Source organism: Spea bombifrons, chromosome 1 (assembly GCF_027358695.1).
Source record: "Spea bombifrons isolate aSpeBom1 chromosome 1, aSpeBom1.2.pri, whole genome shotgun sequence".
In the NCBI taxonomy this organism is placed as follows: domain Eukaryota; kingdom Metazoa; phylum Chordata; class Amphibia; order Anura; family Pelobatidae; genus Spea; species Spea bombifrons.
In genome coordinates, this window is record NC_071087.1 from 160,914,484 (window position 1) to 160,935,169 (window position 20,686).

Below are 20,686 nucleotides of genomic sequence, written 5' to 3' on the forward strand. Positions count from 1 at the left end.
CTAAAGTATATGGAAACAGGAACCAAAACGGATGGAAAGATGTGCGAGTTTCCGTTCGCGAGACATACGGAGGGCCAAAGACTCGATCAGATCTACGACCCGCATTAAAAAGATGCAGCCATCGTTACCGATAGCAGACACTTTGCTAATGGGGAAAACAGGGAGGCGAAGGCACATTAAACATGATCTTATTTATACAGCGATACTCGATGCCGGCTATCTCACTAAAGCCATTTTTAATCCTAGCTCTGTGTTTAGAAAGACGTTAATTCCGCGGCTAGAACGTTATACTTCAAAGAGAAAAAACAGATTTTTCTGGAATCTGGAGCGGCCAGAAAACAACACGCAGGTAACGCTATATATGAGTGGGGTTCCACTGCCCTCTAGTGGCTCCCCGGTATACTGCAGCCAGGACCCCTGAATAGGCTGCGTCACAGTATCTGGATTATAGTCCCATCGCTGTTCTACATGACAACAGGTGGAATTATAGGGAATAGCATTTATCACCCATTTTATAATCCAAAAAGTGAAAAAACTACATTACATGTAAATAATATAACTATCTACTGTACGGGGCTGGCTTGCCAATATAACTATCCACTGTACGGGGCTGGCTCCCCAATATAACTATCCGTTGTACGGGGCTGGCTCCCCAATATAACTATCCATTGTATGGGGCTGGCTTGCCAATATAACCATCCATTGTACAGGGCTGTCCTGCAGGAGGTGCCCCCTGGAATCAGCCCTTCATAACGTAGACATAAACTGGAGAATACGTTATTAAAATCTCCTGCAGACTCGTACTTTAGTGAATAAATCCCTATATATGACAATAAGCTTGGTGGTTCACAAACATCCTTATTGCACCCGATCGCTGTGACCGTGGGAGCTCTTCCTGGGGACACGTGGAGCCCCCACCCTAAAAAACTCCCCCTTCAATTCATGAAGACCAAGTGGAAACCTTAAAGTCCCTCTACAAACCTTATACATTCCGCCTACTCGACTGAACGCAACGCTTTGGTAGCTAAACGACGCGTTGGAGACATCACTCCCAAGCTGCCGAAGGCGCGAGCCTTTCGTGGGGGGACAAAATGTTTAATCGTGTAAAATGTTGCCTTATTCACAATTCTACAAGGAATGCTTAATTGTCATGTGACCCAAAAGCAGGACCGGGAGGGGGGTGTTCACAGGGAAACAAAGAAAGGAAGGAGAGACACCAAGGGATGACTGGAGAGAGAGCGGCAAGGCAAGTGTTAACAGCAGCGCGCCGAGGCCGCATCGTTTCCAGCACACAGAATGTTAATCGGCTCCGCGCATGCATGCACTCGATGAACGGATAGCAGACCTGTTTTGGTGAGCAGGAGATTGTCCAGATGGCGGTCGCCGACTCCCAGGATGTAGGTGATGACGCAGTAACCGGCTGCAACGACAAAGCGGACGGCGGTGAGCCGCGGCGGGGAACTGTTTTTAGGTATAAACGACAGCGGATTGGTTTTGTTGGTTACAGTTATAATGCTCTTTAACCCTTTAGCTTCCATTTCTATGTCACTGGTGCCATCAGTGTAATTCCATGCCATTGTGTTGCATGTTAATGATGTTAAACTTTTCCCAAGTTTGTCACTTTTTCCTCCCCTGGTAAATGTAATTGTATAAACAATAAAGCGCGTTCTCTCGCATCCCGACTGGTGGTCCGGCTTTCATTAAGAGGGCGGCATCTACAGCCAGCGACCGACGCGTTTAAAAGCATTCCCCGGTCTGTAAGCGGCTCGCTCCCTTCTCTGTTTCCTACATTACATCGGGTTTATCTGCTAAAACACCCAGTTTGTCATAAAGCGAGGTTGAAGTGCTGTGAAGTCACGCGGGCAGAAGCCAAACCCCCCCCCCTAAACCTTCCAAAATGGCAGCATGCAGGCGTTTGATTCAAATATTATAATATTCCCGTTAGTAAGTATCCTGTATAAAGACACGTTTATTAGACACGTTAAATTTAACATGTTGATGGTCCTATCACGTTAATGAAGCCCCCGTAAGGGAGCGACTCGGTCATACAGCAGAAGTTCTGGGCCTCGTGGGAAATACACGATGTAAGAAGACGGAGAGACTTCATCTACTGCATTGAAACAGTGTAATGGAAGCAGTTTAACCCCTTCATGTATGGGTTCACTATGCATCGTCACTAACGGGTTTAAGGACCCCGTGTACTTACCGCAGCTTTTCACGTACGTGTCCATAACCTCGGCGCTTATCCCGTACGGCCCCTTCTCGCTCGGTGAATACTTTCTAAAGAAGTTCTAAAAAAAAAAACACAATAGAAAGAAAGAAAGATAGAAAGAATAGGGAAGGTGTAAAGAAACGAGTCGCCCCGCGGTCTGAAAAATAATAAAATACGGGAATGCTGTTTCATTTACCGGTAAATGGCGGTTTATACTAAACGGGGATACTTTCCCTCGCTGACCACGGCACGGACGGCCACCGTCTGACTTTCCAATTTTCTGCATGAAGCCAAGTTGCAGACCTCAAAACCTGCATCTCAGCCCACCCCTGGGGCAGCGCAGGGCAGTTTGCAACTCACTTACATGCATTCACACATACTTACCAACACATATATACACACACACTCACTTACATGCATACACACACACAGACACACACATACCAACACATATATACACACTCACTTACATGCATACAGACACAATCACTTACATGCATACACACATACTTACATACAGACCAACACATATATACATACACACTCACTCACATGCATACAGACACATACACACACACTTACACTCATTTACATGCATACACACACACACCAACACATATATACACACACACACACAGACCAACACATATATACATACACACTCACTCACATGCATACAGACACATACACACACACTTACACTCATTTACATGCATACACACACACCAACACACAGAGCCGGCCTTAGGTGTTCCGGCGCCCTGTGCGAACTACTCCTCTGGCGCCCCCCCTCACTACCCCCCTGCCCCTTCAAACTACTCCCCTCTGCCCCTTCAAACTACCCCCCCCTCTGCCCCTTCAAACTACCCCCCCCCCTGCCCCTTCAAACTACCCCCCCCTCTGCCCCTTCAAACTACGCCCCCCTCTGCCCCTTCAAACTACCCCCCCTCTGCCCCTTCAAACTACCCCCCCCTCTGCCCCTTCAAACTACCCCCCCCTCTGCCCCTTCAAACTACCCCCCCTCTGCCCCTTCAAACCGCACAGGGCGCCACACTCCAGGGGGCGCCGCCGCCGCCGCTGCCGCCACGGGGTCCTCCGCCGCCGCCGCCGCCGCGGGGTCCTCCTCCGCTGCCGCCGCCGCGGGGTCGTCCTCCTCCGTCGCCCCCTCTGCACCTAAATGAAAACGTTGTTTTTTTGTTGTTGGTTTTTTTTAACTTTATTTAACATCCTCCATGTTAAATAAAGTTAAAAAAAAACTTTATTTAACATGGAGGTTGTTAAATAAAGTTAAAAAAACCAACAACAAAAAAAACAACGTTTTCATTTAGGTGCAGAGGGGGCGGCAGCGGAGGAGGACCCCGCGGCGGCGGCAGCGGAGGAGGACCCCGCGGCGGCGGAGAACCCCGTGGCGGCGGCGGCGGCGGCGGCAGCAGCGTCGGCGGGGGAGGACCCGGCGGCGGCGGCGCCCCCTGGAGTGTGGCGCCCTGTGCGGTCGCACAGGTCGCACACCCCAAAGGCCGGCCCTGCCAACACATATATACACACACAGACCAACACATATATACATACACACTCACTCACATGCATACAGACGCATACATATACACACACACTTACACTCATTTACATGCATACTTACATATACACATACCTACATACCTACCGACACATATATACACACACTCACTTACGTGCATACACACATACCGACACATACACACTGACATACATCACATAGCACAAGCTAGCAGTAAAACTGCGCTCACACACACAGCACAAAAAAGTAATAAGCATAAAATGTAAAATCAGTAACCTGTATGCTGCCCTCCGTGGCGAGGACTTCGGCCACCGGAACCGACTGAATGAACTGCATGAACCCTGCAAGAGAAACGACGCGGCGTGTGAAGCGTACACGTCAGAGTAGAGGACTGCATTGGGAGGTGGGCGGTTTTTCTGGGGCATCCACAAGGATGCCTTCTCGCTGCTCCCTTACAGTGTCTCCTATCTTGCTCCGCCCATGAACAAGGCGGAGTCACGTGATGTGACGTCACTTCCTGTGACTCCGCCTTGTTCCTGGGCGGAGCAAGAGAAGAGACGCTGCGAGGGAACAACTCGAGGGCAGCCTTGTGGGACTGCGCGGGAAATCAGGTAAGGAGGCGGGCGTGATTGGCCACAAATGTGGCGGGAGCGGAACACCCACATTGCGGGAGCGGGATTCAAAACAGCGGGAGCGGGATTCAAAAAGCAGTCCCGCGCAGGGCTCTACTTCAGAGATCCCGGCACGCCGCTCCCCGGCCCGTCCACCACGCAGCCGTCCACAACAAGAAGAAATCGCGGAGCCGACCATCTACCCCGGAGCGACAGAATATAGTTCTGGAGACAAGGAAGGCTAAGCTTTCCCGGCCAGACCCGCAGACACTTGGTCTCCATGCAAAGACAACCCCGGATACTTCCTCCTGCCTGGGCCGTCTTCACCACAGGGGCCAAAAAATAAAAAAAGAGCACCAGCCAACCCCAGCACCCCCCCCCTCCAACCCCACATCTATGAGGCAGGGTGTAAGATCAGCTTTAACCCTTGGTGCCCCAAACTGGCATCGTGCCAGTTTTAAATGTGGCTACGACCAGACCCAACTGGCACTTAAAGAGTTAACGAAAAGTTTTTGGAAGAAAAATGCTCCAAAAAAATCCATAAAAAGCCCAAACAAATAAATAATAATAATAAAAAAAACTGACCGTGCTTTGTGCTCGTAGCCAGAACCTTGTACGGCGTTAACTTTAAATCCAGGTTTTCTTTGCGTAACAGCTGTAAAAAATATATATATATATATATTATGAATTTGAAAAAAATGGAAAAAAAATCATTATTGGCGGAGGAAAGTGCTTTTTTTTTTTTTTTTATTGTAAATTCCGGCACAATAAACTTGGTATTTCTTGTATTTTCTTGAGAAAGGGGTCTTGTAGAGAGAGGGGTCTCGTAGAGAGAGAGAGTGCGAGTGAGGGGAATGAGAGAGCGAGAAATAGATTTGCGGCCACGGCATCTCAGCGAGGGCCACGCATTCCAGCTCTTAATATTTATTACCTTATCCATTAATGAAATGATTTGAAGGATCAGTTGGTCTTGACGCAAATCGTCGCCGTTTTTGAAGATAACGGGGTACTTCCCTCCGTCTTCGGTTTTGAAGAATAACTTTGCAGGCATAAGCGCGCTCTGAAGGAGCAAAAACAAAGCGGGAGATCCAATCAACATCAAATCCCATTAATAACACCCGAGAAAACAAACAATAATATCCTTCCAACCGACAACATGTCACAGGTGCAGCATGATGGGAGTCGCAGTCCGCCGAGCCGGATTAGCTTGTTTTTGTGTGCGCGGCAGACGGATGTGGATGGAAATTCTCGCTGCGTCGGCGGCGTTCATTACGCATTCTGCGCGGGTCTGAACCCGGCTGCCGTCAGACTAATCCTGTCTGGCCCGATGAGCCTCTCCGCCGACGCGCGTTCAGCGCCAGTCCGTTTAAATTGAGCTCCGTTGGGTTATTAAAGCGAACCTGTCGCCTAAAATAAACCGCGGCTCGTCGGAGACGGATGGGTTGACTGTTTCGTGGCTTCAGAATGAGTTTATGGAGCTTATTCTGGCCCAGGGGGCAGCCAAAGTGATGCGTGCATGCGCTGGCACCATACAAGACTTACTTACAGAAACGGGCCAAAAACGTACAATTTCAGTATTATGGGGGAGAAAAAAAAAAAAGAAAAGCTGAAACTATTAACTGTTCTGGCAACCAAATGCATACTGAACAAGGAAAAAAAAAACTTTATTTAAAAAATATTTTTTTATTTTATTTAGTATATAATCTATACCTTAAACAGGGTGGCTTTCTCGGGGATGATTCCTCGGATCTTGACCTGAGGCTCGAGCGGCAGGGGGATGGGTTCGATCTCCGACAGGTTCATCTTCTCATTATCTGCCAGCAAAGCCTGGAGACGCTCGTTCTGTAAACGATTCGCGCAAAAACTTTAACCCAATAAAGCTCCCAGAATTAAATCTAACATCGTAGAAACATATACGGTCATGCGCTGATTTAAATGGTTTATTCTTTGCATAAATCACCTACTTATCCCGGGGGAAAATATAATAAATCCCCCCAAAATATTATAATAAAATAAAATAATAAATAAATAAAAAATATTTAAAAAAAAAAATTACACACACACTATAATTTTATATAGAGAATTATCTTGCTGCAATCTGACAGACACCGATGCAAACACTCACCTTTTTCTTGCGGTTCCCACTTTCTCGCTGCACCGCTTTCATCAGATGGACCAGTCTGTCTACGAACGTCTGCTGGGTCGCCAGCAGAGAACGCATCACTCGGACCGACTTATCACCCTGAACCGGGGAAACAGAGAGCGGAAGCCATCATTAAGCCTTTTCCCCTTAATGCGTACAGACACCAATCCCTTTCACAACCACGGTATAGTATAATTAGTACATTCATATACACCCCACCACTGAAAGGTTTGGGGTCAAACCCTTGTTTTTGAACGAAAAGCTGATTTTTTCCATTAAAGTAACATTTTTAATGGAATCTCTTCATAGGCGTACACTTCACCACTCCCGTGTTCCAATGGCCCTTTATCACTCCCATCACTCCCGTGTTCCAATGGCCCTTTATCACTCCCATCACTCCCGTGTTCCAATGGCCCTTTATCACTCCCATCACTCCCGTGTTCCAATGGCCCTTTATCACTCCCATCACTCCCGTGTTCCAATGGCCCTTTATCACTCCTATCACTCCTGTGTTCCAATGGCCCTTTATCCCTCCCATCACTCCTGTGCTCCAATGGCCCTTTATCACTCCCATCACTCCCGTATTCCAATGGCCCTTTATCACTCCCATCACTCCCGTGTTCCAATGGCCCTTTATCCCTCCCATCACTCCTGTGTTCCAATGGCCCTTTATCACTCCCATCACTCCTGTGTTCCAATGGCCCTTTATCACTCCCATCACTCCTGTGTTCCAATGGCACATTGTGTTCACTGATCCAAGTTTAACTTTAAAAGGCTAATTGATTGTTAGAAAGAACTTTTGTAATTATGTTATAGACAGTGACCGGGTACGTCACCGGTCCCAAAGGATTATTTTTTGGTGACATGCCTGCTACTTCATTGTTGAACATACTCAGTACGCGATGCTTCGGAGATGCATTGTTTTAAATAAAAGCTATCAATATCCATTCAATGTCCTGCACTGAAGTTCTCCCCATTCTCCTCCTACCACCTCCTACTCCCCTCACTGTATTAACCTCTACCACCTTTGCAGGGAAGCTGTTCCGTGTATCTACCACCCTCTCAGTAAAGTAAAACGTCCTTACATTGTATCTAAGCCTCTGATTATTTCAGATATGTATAAAGCGATGCTTGGATTTACGTTATGCAAAGATCTAGGATGTCGGAAAAGTCACAGATCTGCTTTAATTTTGAATGATACACGAAGTAACCCAACAGCAACGCAGAGATCCGGCACGTCCGCCGAGCTCCGCGTTTCATTTCAATATTCATTTTGTGACATCGAGTTGGCGGGTGGAACCGGCGGCCCCCGCTATCCGGGAAGGAATCCATTTAAAATAATGCCATAGGATAATTTAGAAAGAAGAGGCTATTTGACGCTTTGGTGAGCTCTGTTCCGGTAAAACGGAATGTAAGAACCCAAAGAGCATAAAAACCACACATTACAGGGTGAGGGGGGGGCCGAAACAAAAAACAACAATATAAAATCAGACCCATCCGGCCCCCGTCTAGTCGCCCGTTTCTCCTGCTGTAAAGACTCAAACCTTAATCAGTCGTTGGTCTCGTCTTAGATTCAGGAGCCGCATGTCTATCCCATGCATGTTTAATACCCTCACTGTATTACCCTCTACCACTTCTGCTGGGAGGCTCCTCCACTTACCTACCAGTGAAAATAAGAATGAGACAGAGCTCTTTGTGTACAACATCTTCTGACAACGACAACAAACATTACGCATATATTCGATCATACCAGAGAGCTCTCTCTGTTTAACTCGGGGTCTCCAGGTGAAGCACGGCTTCCTCGGGGTCTGCGGCTCGCTCTCGGCGAGTCGGAGAAGCCAATGAACGCAGTTACCGATGAGCGCGGTTACTGAAAGGCCGTCGTTACCTTTAGAAGCGCCTGGCTAAAGCGTCTCATGACGTTCAGATACATCTCGTGGGTCTTTGGATCTCTCTGCTGGGTGTCCTGGTCTTCGCATTCCACTATCACGTACCTTAAAGGACGTAAAGACACACGCGGGTTAAGGGAGAAGAGGGATCCAGCTCGTTTAGGATAGAGCAGGGGCCGCTTTTGGTTTCCTCGCGTGATGCACTGCTTGCCACGTCCCGTCTACCCACTGTACAGCGCTGTAGAATATGACGGCGCTATATGAATGACAACCGGCACCGTCTAGGCTTCACTATAGCGATACCACCAATTACTCAACCTTTTTATTGGTCATTCAACGTAACAGCTTGGCGGATATTTAGATATAAAGCATAGCACAGGCGGCAGGGTAACAGCAATCCCGGTCTATTCTGTCCATGGGGGCCGGATGCGGCTGTTCCACTTATCTACTAACCTTGCAAAACGTGACGGAGTCTCGGGGCGCATAAAAGCTTTGTGATTCATTTCAGAGGCCGACCTTCTCCCATTTTACATCCGGAGACGCTTAGGAGAACTAAACATTTTATGGGACGCGGACCCCACCCCGATCCGAAAGCTCCCTGTATACAGCAATAAGACGGATGTAGAGGAACCGCGCGAAACCATCACCCCCCCCGCCTGAGTCCGTTATACGAACCAGTATAAATAGTTGGCCAGCGTCGAGTTCTTACAGGCTCTTGTAATCAAGAAGGTGCAGAGGTCCTGCTGGAAAACACAGAAAATACTTACATGCATTCAATTCAATATAGTCAATAGCTTCCAAGTGTCCCTGTTTAGTTTGGCAAGTCCTTTCATTTTTAGGTCCCAAATCCCTGCACCCCTCTTTTCCTCCCACCCGATGGGCCGCTTTCCACCCCATGCCCCCCCCCCGATGCCCCTCTTTTCAGAATGTCAGAATGTTTGCTGGGTATGAGGGGATCGCAGGGTTCTATGGCCCTAAAAGCCCCGATAATGTGTATAGAAACATCAGGAAACGGCTTTATAAATGAAACGGTGTTCAGAACAAACAGTAATGAGACCTGAGCTGTAACTTACTTCTAGGTTCTCCGCTTCTAATCCATCCTTGGCTTTAGATGTTGGCGCAGGGGAAGCCGGGAGATTACTCGTTACGATCTGTGAACTGTTAAAAAGATAAATAACACATTAATAAATATATATATATATATATATATATATATATATATATATATATATATACACACACAGATACAAAAGGGTTTTCTAACAATCAATTAGCCTTTTAAACTTAAACGGATCAGCGAACACAACGTGCCATTGGAGTGATGGGAGTGATAAAGGGCCATTGGAACACAGGAGTGATGGGAGGGATAAAGGGCCACTGGAGCACAGGAGTGATGGGAGTGATAAAGGGCCATTGGAACAGAGGAGTGATGGGAGGGATAAAGGGCCATTGGCACACAGGAGTGATGGGAGTGATAAAGGGCCATTGGCACACAGGAGTGATGGGAGTGATAAAGGGCCATTGGAGCACAGGAGTGATGGGGGTGATAAAGGGCCATTGGAACACAGGAGTGATGGGAGTGATAAAGGGCCATTGGCACACAGGAGTGATGGGAGTGATAAAGGGCCATTGGGACACAGGAGATATGCGTGTATATGTATTTAATATAGATGTATCTATGTTGGCAGATGCTTGCAATGTTTTTAAATTAGAACATGGCTACAAAGGGTTATATTTTCTCCCTACATACATTTACTGTTCCTGTACAAACATAGACTGGGCACTAGGGCTGAAACAACGAATCGATAAAATCGATAATAATCGATAACGGAAATCGTTGTCGACGATTTCCGTTATCGATTAATCGAGTGATCGATTCGTTGTTGGAGCACTCGGCTCCTTTTACTTACCTCCGCGAGCGTTCCCCGCTTCTGCTACACGCTCTGCAGTCTCCGCCTTCTAGCTACGTGACGGATGTGACGCGTTCCGGAGGTAAGTATTCTTCATGTCTATGTGCACAGATCGCACAGAGCCACTCGCACAGAGCGAATCGCTCTGTGCGAATGGAGCCACTCGCACAGAGCGAACCGCTCTGTGCGAATGGAGCCACTCGCACAGAGCGAATCGCTCTGTGCGAGTGGCTCCATTCGCACAGAGCGATTCGCTCTGTGCGATCTGTGCACATAGACATGAAGAATACTTACCTCCGGAACGCGTCACATCCGTCACGTAGCTAGAAGGCGGAGACTGCAGAGCGTGTAGCACAAGCGGTTCGCTCTGTGCGAGTGGCTCCATTCGCACAGAGCGGTTCGCTCTGTGCGAGTGGCTCCATTCGCACAGAGCGATTCGCGGGGGTGGGGGTCCACGGTGGGGTGGGGGTGGGGTTTCAGGGGATGCAGGGTGTGAGTGTGGGTGCAGGGCAGAGTGGGGGTGGGGGTGCAGGGCAGAGTGGGGGTGGGGGGTGCAGGGCAGAGTGGGGGTGGGGGGTGCAGGGCAGGAGACTGGGTGCAGGGCAGAGTGGGGGTGGGGATGCAGGGTGTGAGTGTGGGTGCAGGGCAGAGTGGGAGACTGGGTGCAGGGCAGAGTGGGGGTGGGGATGCAGGGCAGGGTGTGAGTGTGGGTGCAGGGCAGAGTGGGTGCAGGGCAGAGTGTGAGTGTGGGGGCAGGGCAGAATGTGGGGGCAGGGCTGGGTGCAGGGCAGAGTTGGAGACTGGGTGCAGGGGCACAGTGCAAAGTGCTGGGTGCAAAGTGCCAGTGCTGGGTACAAAGTGCCAGGGCTGGGTGCAAAGTGCAAAGTGCTGGTGCAAAGTGCTGGGTGCAAAGTGCTTGCTGGGTGCAAAGTGCCAGGGCTGGGGCAAAGTGCTGGGTGCAAAGTGCCAGGGCTGGGGCAAAGTGCTGGGTGCAAAGTGCTGAGTGCTGGGTACAAAGTGCTGGGTGCAAAGTGCCAGGGCTGGGTGCAAAGTGCTGAGTGCTGGGTGCAAAGTGCTTGCTGGGTGCAAAGTGCCAGGGCTGGGGCAAAGTGCTGGGTGCAAAGTTCTGGGGCAAAGTGCTGGGTGCAAAGTGCCAGGGCTGGGGCAAAGTTTCTTGAACAGTAATAGTCCACCTCTTTTCAGAATGTTTGGGGTTATTTTGTTTCATAAATATTGTGTTTGGGTTCTTGTACTTTGAAAATATTGTTTTTTATTACATCATAACAAAATAAGAATGTTAATGTAAATTTTAAGTTGTTTTTTAACATCCAGTTCATTAAATTATTTTAAATAAACGAAAAATTTGCATATTGTTTTTTTTTATCCGATTAATCGATTAATCGAAAAAATAATCGGCCAACTAATCGATTATTAAAATAATCGTTAGTTGCAGCCCTACTGGGCACAGATAACAGAACTCGTACAAACGGCTGATACGCAGCTGCCTGAAAACATTATATTACGGGGCAAAATTACTACTAAATTGAAAACAGCGCAATATTATGGAAACTATAAAAATATATTTTTTTTTATTGTATTTTTCTGATACTGGTAATAAAAAAAAAAAAACTGGTGGGGGTGAAGGGTCAGGATCTGGCACAAAACAACGAAGATAAACCAATACATTAGGTGGCTCAGCTTGGCTTGCAGGCTGACAATCTTATGATACTTTGCAAGCCCCTTAGCAGCCAAACATAACGTCAAGACTTCGACCGGTCCCGCCACTGCCGAGTTACGTCATAAGACGAGGCATTAGTCCAAGAAAACAAAATACATTTTCACGTTCTCTCTCTCTCTCGCATGCGGCGGCGGCGGCAACGTACCTGTCCATATCGGTGGGGTTGACGCCGGACGTGCTGTCTACCATCAGGCCCTGGCTGTCCTTTTTTGTCGGCTCCAGACCACTTTTTATGTCATCAAAGTTCTCATACTTTAGAGCCTGAACCAACTGCAACAAGTACATCAGCAAATCCTGGGGAGAAAAAAATAATAATAAATAATAAGCATTTTCCATGATTGCTTTAAAATGCAGTATTTTTAGAAAATCCATTTTATTTTATTTTTTAATTTTCTTTAAAAATGTTTTACATTTCTATTTATTTTCTCTTGTGCTTTAGTTGGGCAGGTAACACCCTTTGCGAGCTTCTACTTCCCACTCCACGGCCCTGCTGGCCCGATATCGACACATTAGTCCAAGAGACGAGAGACTGGAGAAGTTTGTGGCATCAGGTGCCTAGAAGTTATCTGAAGAAGGCACCTCGGAGCTTTTATATTATTATTTATTGCTTTATATAGCGCCATCAGATTCAGCAGCGCTGTACAAAGGGTAGACAGGACATAACCTAGAGGGTCAGAGGCTGAGATGGAATTGAAGTGCGTTTTATTTTACTGAGAGGGTGCTAGATAAGTGGAACAGACTCCCAGCAGAAGTGGTAGAGGGTAATACAGTGAGGGTATTAAACATGCATGGGATAGACATACGGCTCCTGAATCTAAGACGAGACCAACGGCTGATTAACGTTTGAGTCGTTACAGCAGATAAAGCGGACAGACTAGACGGGGGCCGAATGGGGCCGATCTGCCGGCAGGTTCTATGTTGCTCCGTCTGCCCGTGGCAGTCACGCGTCTCTTGTTTTCGCAGGCAATCTGGAGCGAGTACCTGTGATAAGCGATAATATTTCTCCCACCCACGACGCTAAATATAGTCTTGTCCTAAATGATGTAAACCGTCAAAGTGAATAAATATACCTCTCATACGGTGCGTTGCCATGGAAACGTGGTTATCGCTTTATTGCAAAGTAAGGCACAATAATACAGAAAAGATATACCAAAGGATATCCAACAGAAAGCAGCATAATATAAATCCCAGTCCTTAGGTTAGGAAATAGCTGACATCGTTATCAGGGATTAGAGATCGCCCCAGCGGGCCAAGCCCAAGGGTCCGATATCAAGCCCAAAAAGTTTCTTTTGAAGTTTGCCTCCAAACTCTCGGAAAGCAGATTTGTCTCAGTCCAAAACCAAGTGTATTCCCACAAGACGGGGAAAGAAAAGAAAAAAAAAAAACACATAAGTGGATAGAAGGTCTTCTGTAGCTTGTTATCCAGCTAGGAGAACTCTGCTGCCACCACCAGGCAAAAAAGATGAATTACAACTAAAACAGTCATGGAACCTCCAGGGCTCCAGCGGATCCACAAAAGAGACCATTTAACAGCGTCCGCCAACCTTTTACCCTCAGAAGATTCCAGTGCATCGTGTGTTACATCCCGAGCGCACAATAAGAGGTTCTCTCCTCTTATGAGCGGATTGGGGGGGTGGCCCTGATATTGTGCCCTATTTCGGTCTGTAACCCCACATCAGGCTTCATAAGAACCCTGGCGTTGATTATTGTGTAGAACCAGAAGCTCGGGGGTGTCTCCACCTGTATGGCATTTTATTTCCTTATGTAAAATAGCGACAGTATTCTTGTAACCTTGTCTTTTCTTTTGTGCTTACGGGTCTATAATTCTCCAGTATCAGTTTAGGTATCCTGGTGGCCACTGCGTCTCACGAAGTAGCCAGTGGTAGATGCTCCAACTGCTGTTCCAAACAGGAATATTGCGTTACCAGATCCCGAAAGTCTTCTTTGAGATATTTATAAAGCTGCATTTATCTCCTCTCGCACTCCTCTAACGCACATGTTGTCTCTCTGTCTCTATCCGCCATGTCTGCCCTCTTAGAGTAGTCTCTGGTGGCCTTCTTTTAGTCCGTTAAAGCAACTGGCTAGCTCAATAAATACAAAGGTCTGCAGCCAGCTATGACCAGGTCACGATGGCGATCCGAGTCATTCTCCATGGCGGGAGAGGTAAGACGTGGCTCCTTCCCATCACGGCTCCGCATTCTCATCTCCGTTCATGCGGTGAAGAAGCGGCCATCTTGTCTTGATTGCATTGTCCACTGGGGACCACCATACGTCTGTTCCCCAGACTCATTGAGCCGCCACTTAACCAGAATCCTCACCCTGACTTTCCGTCGGGGACACGGACAGAACGAGACGCTTATCAGGATATTCCTTCCCTTGGGCGCCTGGCCTTTTCATCGTCCATGTTGAGCGTTCCATGACGTTACAGACAACCGAGTGTCCGCGACGACAATGACATTTAATCTACTTTCACTGCCAGGTAGTTTGGCGGACAGATTCTTATAATTCTTCTAATATGGCTGCTCATCGCGGGGATAAAACGACCGTTTACGTGGAAATAAATAAATAAAGAAAGAAAGGGTAATTATATATAAGTAGAGGCGTCCGCAACGAGTCAACCTTTAAACGAGAAGGAATGCAATTAAATACATGTAGCGAAAAAATCCATAACAAGCAGACGCCAACAGAACGAGATCTATGACCGCAAATACATCCACGGAATCGATACACGCAGCGCGAGAGCAACGCACAGAATACAGATGATCTACCGGAGACGGGAGACGGACCGCGCTTCAAGACCTCGACCCGGGAGACAGAGGAGGAAGAACGCTTCCAGACGTTTATTATCATTTAGTGTTATCTGGCGGGTAGCGATAGTCACCAGATTTTTGGCGATTTATCACATTTCCTTCTACCAGTTCTGCTGGGAGGCCGATCCACTTATCTACCACCCACTCTGCAATCATATACTAAACGTTTATTCAGTTAATTACTGTCATCGCACATGTACGGATAACCGATTAAATATGTAGTTTTGGTCACAAGCTCTACAGCTTCTAAGGAAAAGATTTTTTTTTCTGTAATTAAAAACATTTAGATAACGACCGTACAAACCTTTTATTTAATAAGGTAATATTTGCAAAAAATTAGCGGTAAAAAAAATAAAAAAAAATTATAATTTAAGTTAGTTAAAATAAATAAATAAAATAATTAAAAATAAAAATCCTTGCATATAAAAAATACTTGTAGGTCAATCCAAGTGCCATTCGATTGAAAGAAAATGTGGAGGGGGGAATCCTTGTCTTATTATAGAAACACAAAGACTCCACTGAGTGTTTCCCGTCTCCTATTTAAATAGAACATCTTCAATTTTCTTTTGGCTATTCGGCCCCGAGTTTCACTCAGAGAAACGGCCTTTGGTTCTGACGAGACGGCCGTGCGACCCGGAGCGCGAAAGGTCACAGCAAAACGTAACAAATAAATTGAATCTTGACGGCCACTTGCAAGCCGGAGAGCTGAGCGGCGAGACCCCCGCGCCCCGGATCGATATATCCCCACCCCGGCGAGTAATGGAACTTCTTTCAGATTATCCAGAGAGGTCACAGATCTGCCCATACTCTCTCATCCTAACCCCCGCGGCGCCAGACCAGCGAGCAGATTATTAGAAACCTGCAAAGTCAAATTAAAACAGAGTCTGCCGGCAGATCGGCCCCATTCGGCCCCCATCCAGTCTGCCCATTTCTCCTGCTGTAAAGACTCAAACCTTAATCAGTCGCTGGTCTCGTCTTAGATTCAGGAGCCGTATGTCTATCCCATGCATGTTTAATACCCTCACTGTATTACCCTCTACCACTTCTGCTGGGAGGCTGTTCCTTTCATCTACCACCCTCTCCATAAAACCCCCTTACATTCCATCTAAGCCTCTGAATTTTAGATTATAGCCTCTTATCGTAACATTTCTCCTCTGAAATAAACTTCGCTCCTGTACTTTAAGTCCCTTTATCTATTTAAATGTTTTTTTTTTTTTTTTTTACCTCCTCTCTCCCTTTTTATATTAAAATTTAAGCTATTTTTCACAGATTCTACAGATCTCCGCCCACTTGTTACGAGGTTTTGGGCACTTTGGCCACTCATACCTCATATCTCCTGTATCGTGTATCAACCATAAAACATTACAAAGATTTAAATAAAAAAATAAAAAAAACAGTTGTACATTAAGCGGCCAATCAGCAAGAGGCACAAGGAGTACGCCGGGACTTATTAGCAGGAACATGGAACATGGGGTCTTACTTCATCATCTGCTTGCTGAAGCCTAGCTACGGCGTAACGGCGCACGGTGGGGTTGGTGAAGTGAGAAGAAAGAAGCTCCAGAGAGTCTTCAACATCCATCGGCTTCCATTTTCCCAACAGCTCCAGAGCTTGCTTGGCCTCTTGGGGTAGATCCCAGTTGACGCATTTCAGGAACTTTGTTAAAGCCTAATGCGCGGGGAGGAAAAAAAGATTAAGCGTTAGGCCTAGAATACATTTTTCTGTTAAAAAAAATTAAAAAATAATTTATGAAAAGTCGGCATCAACGTGCGATTGGTAAAGATGATATTTTTATGGGTTAACGAAATTCTAAAGCATTCGCCACTACCTAGGAACATGGAGCCCATCCGACAACCCCCCCCCCCGTCTAGTCGGCTCGTTTCATTGGTCTTGTCTTAGATTCAGGAGCTGTATGTCTATCCCATGCATGTTTAAATACCCTCAATATATTAAGCTCTACCATTTCTGCTGGAAGGCAGTTCCACAATTATTATACTTTAAGATCTAGGTAGCCTTGAAAGCTCATAGTTTACTACACTTTAGTTAGCCAATGAAGATATCTGTATTTCCAGCACCTCCCTCCGGACCGCTTATCCTTACTGCTGAGCGCCGGGATATGATGTCCCATGGAGGCCATGTCTCCATAATGTTAACGGGCTGGCCGGGGAGATCGGCGATTTCCCATCGACCAGTCGTGCTACAGGGAGCAGAATGTACGGCGTCTGACTCCCTGCTGCCACTCTTTGGATCTGCGGCCCCGAATACCCCGCCGGCGGACCGTCCCTTTAGAGATAATTCCAGGCGGCCATTCATTCGCGTTCTCCTTAGTGTGACAATATCCAACGCCCTGTTATATCATCAGGTTGTAATGGAAGGCAGCGTGCGCAGATGGAAGCGCGATTAGATGTGTGTCTCAGGCCTTCCTCAGACGGAGCCTGCCTCCTACATGACTTCTCATTAAGCAGCCACCTGGGCTCCTAACCATCTGTGACACGGGCTGAAGATCGCTCCGCAGCGGACCTACAGGGGATACCTGGAACGGGCTTCATCTGCTAGCGTCTCGGCATAATACTTACACGTTTAAAGATAAGATCATTACGGATTCTCACCTTTTCCTGGTTGGTCAGATAGTATCGGAACTTCCACACCAAGTCTTGCTCCTCGGACGTCAGCTGCTTGGTCGGCGGGTAGCTGACGATTATCTTATGGAGAACAAAATAAGATGTGTCGATGAGACATAGAGTTAGGGTTTTAGTTCACTTACGTGAGTTCCTAGTAAGTTCCTCCAGCGAGAAGAGCAGAGCTGGCCCTGTATAATGCATAGTTCAATGTCTAAGGAGACTCTGAACAAATCTCACCATTTTAACTATACATTACACAGGGTCAGCCAAGCTCTCCATGCAGCAGAAGGTCACTAGAGGTGGACCTTCTATGATATATAGTGAAGCCTAGGAGCAGAAACTCAACTCTCAGTTGTGATAACTCGAGCGGCCATGCGATGTATACATCAAGGAAACCTCTTCTCACTAGAGTGCGACATTCTGGCCATTGTTGGCGATGGACAAGTGTGATGACCAGACCGAACATCTCATCTGTTGTGATGACTAAAGTAAAATGTATCTGAGCAGACTCTATGTGACTCTATTCCAAGGAAAGAATTCAATGGCGGATCTACTAAGGGTTCTTTGCTTAATATTTTGCCCTCAAACTCAAGAGGGAAGCTTCACAATCACCACCAATGGAGCGTTATCTTGGACACTCGCCTTGCGAACTCGTTCTAAAGAAAACCCTGTAATCGTTCTAAAGAAAACCCCATAATCATGGCACCTGACTGGGTTCCTTCGTAGCTTACATTGAGCTGGTCTCTGGTCGCAGCATTAGGCTTCAGGTCGTGATCGGAAGGACCGCTCCTCAGACTCCTGGCCAACTTGTGATGTTTACTCTCTACTAGGTTTTCCTGGAAAGCAGAACAATAGCCACATTTAACCTACATAATGCAATTCAAGCTACTTTTTGAAGAGGAAAAAGAAAAGAGGAAAAAGAAAAGAGGAAAAAGAAAAGGAGGACAAAAGGTGGGGGGGGCTTACCATAGACATTTGTGGGTCGGGAACTCGGACAATCTCTGCACTGGTAGAAATGTGGGTGGATTCATCACCATCCTGCAAGATAATAAGAATGTATTTATTATTATTCCTTCCCACTGAGTTCTCTTTCCCTTACTGAGTTAATGCCCCTCCTTGGCGTCGTAGCCTTTATAAAAGCAATGGATGGGTTGGGGGAATATATTTCGACAGGACATTGAATATAGCCCACTGGCACCCGTGTATCATTTATAACCAGACCGTCGCTCGCCTGGTTGCGATTACCCCATACACCGCTACAAGTAAAGAGATCTTCAGCGTGCACACCTCGGCAAGCATATAGAGCAATTACACGATCTACGTGCCGACGTTACTTCAAAGGGTTAAACATAGTACAGAAGGCATTTAAAAAGCAAGATGAGAAATGCCAGGATAAGAAGCCAGGGTGTAGAAGGGGTTCAGGCGTAACGTATAGATTTTTTCAGTCACCCCCTTTCTAGTGATTAATACAGAGAGCATTGAAACAGGCATGGAGTACGTATAACGCTATCCTGGGTCCAAGAAAAAGGAAACCGGCTAAATCGGCCACATAGTACTCATCTTCCATCAAATATCTACTGTAGAGTGTTTGGAAAATGTTTTCTGCAGAACAGCAAAAATATTACTTATTTATTTTAGTATATATTTTATATAGTTATTGATTTTAGAATATATTTTATATGGTTATTTTAGTATATATAATATTAGTCATTTATTTTAGTATATATTTTATATAGGTATTTATTTTAGTATATATTTTATATACCGTAGTTATTGATTTTAGCATATAATATGAGTTATTTTAGTATATATTTAATAGTTATTGATTTTAGCATATAATATTGATTTTAGTATATATTTAATAGTTATTGATTTTAGCATATAATATTGATTTTAGTATATATTTTATATGGTTATTGATTTCAGTATATATTCTATATAGTTATTCATTTCAGTATTTATTTATTTTAGTATATATTTTATATAGTTATTGATTTTAGTATATAATAGTTATTGATTTCAGTATATATTTGATATAGTTATTCATTTCAGTATTTAATATTTATTTTAGTATACATTTTATATAGTTAGATTTTAGTATATAATATTAGTTATTGAGTTCAGTATATATTTGATATAGTTATTGATTTATTTAATATTTATTTTAGTATACATTTTATACAGTTAGATTTTAGTATATAATATTAGTTATTGATTTCAGTATTTATTTTATATAGTTATTCATTTCAGTATATATTTCATATAGTTGTTTATTTCAGTATATAATATTTCAGTATATATTTCATATAGTTGTTTATTTCAGTATATATTTTATATAGTTGTTTATTTCAGTATATAATTTTAGCTTTTTATTCTTCCTCATCTGTGAACCAAATAGCCAATTAGTGTGTGTGTGTGGGGGGGGATTTGCATATTGATAAAATCTGGTTGCGTGGGGCTATTGGATACACACCATCGATCTACCATTTCAGACCGCATTGGGTCTTAAACAAATATCTGCTTCCCGAATACAGTAAAATTCCAAAGTCTAAATAGTAGATGTGTCACTGGTCCACAATCGTTCTAGTCTAAAGTTAACAGACGGGTGTCAATGGCGGGACGGACCAAGGAAAACGACCCATCGACCTTCCCCCCCCTGCTTCAATCCAGGTTTACCTTGTAGAAACGGGGCTACAATGTTGCAACGTAAGAACCGAGAACTTTACAGAAGAAGGATCTACGGCTAGAAGGAGGCAACGCTGGATGTCGATGGCGCCTCAGCATGAACTACAAGTTCCAAAACATACACAGCTTACTTGGCAAAATTTTGCCAAGTTCTCGTCAAGCTAGTAGGCTGTTTAGATATTCGGTGCTGTGGAATATGATGGCGCAACATAAATCAATTAATAATTATAATAATAATATACATGAAAGTCCTTGTCCAGGAAAAACCCCAAAAAGACAGAAGACGACACCGGTTTGTAAAAGCACAAACTACCTCCTCACCGAGCAACCGACATCTACAGGACCCTCGAAGGTATCGGTTACTCATCCGCTTCGCAATGCATCGCGGCGGACTAATCATACCGCGCTCTATTCCTCACCGTGATAAATGATAGAAGAAGTTTTCCAGGAGTAAGCTTGTGAAGGTCACCAAAGGTTAATTGTTACTGTCCCAGAGTCTGTTCTCCATCGCGTCACCCGCAAACGATTTGTT

The 20,686-nt window shown here is 45.6% G+C and overlaps 1 protein-coding gene across 1 annotated transcript in view; it reads right to left on the reverse strand.

Moving 5' to 3' along the window:
* Window positions 1–20,686, reverse strand: part of PIK3C3 (phosphatidylinositol 3-kinase catalytic subunit type 3) — a 69,632-nt gene that overhangs the window by 33,361 nt on the left and 15,585 nt on the right. Inside the window, exons 7-21 of the mRNA XM_053448270.1 lie at window positions 18,436–18,507; window positions 18,201–18,305; window positions 17,458–17,550; window positions 16,331–16,516; window positions 12,186–12,334; window positions 9,466–9,550; window positions 9,068–9,135; window positions 8,392–8,497; window positions 6,486–6,602; window positions 6,071–6,202; window positions 5,292–5,420; window positions 4,946–5,015; window positions 4,026–4,090; window positions 2,207–2,291; window positions 1,346–1,420 (exon numbers count right to left, since the gene is read on the reverse strand). Coding sequence (XP_053304245.1) covers window positions 1,346–1,420; window positions 2,207–2,291; window positions 4,026–4,090; window positions 4,946–5,015; window positions 5,292–5,420; window positions 6,071–6,202; window positions 6,486–6,602; window positions 8,392–8,497; window positions 9,068–9,135; window positions 9,466–9,550; window positions 12,186–12,334; window positions 16,331–16,516; window positions 17,458–17,550; window positions 18,201–18,305; window positions 18,436–18,507 — 1,537 coding nt within the window. The remainder of the gene's footprint in view (window positions 1–1,345; window positions 1,421–2,206; window positions 2,292–4,025; window positions 4,091–4,945; window positions 5,016–5,291; window positions 5,421–6,070; window positions 6,203–6,485; window positions 6,603–8,391; window positions 8,498–9,067; window positions 9,136–9,465; window positions 9,551–12,185; window positions 12,335–16,330; window positions 16,517–17,457; window positions 17,551–18,200; window positions 18,306–18,435; window positions 18,508–20,686) is intronic.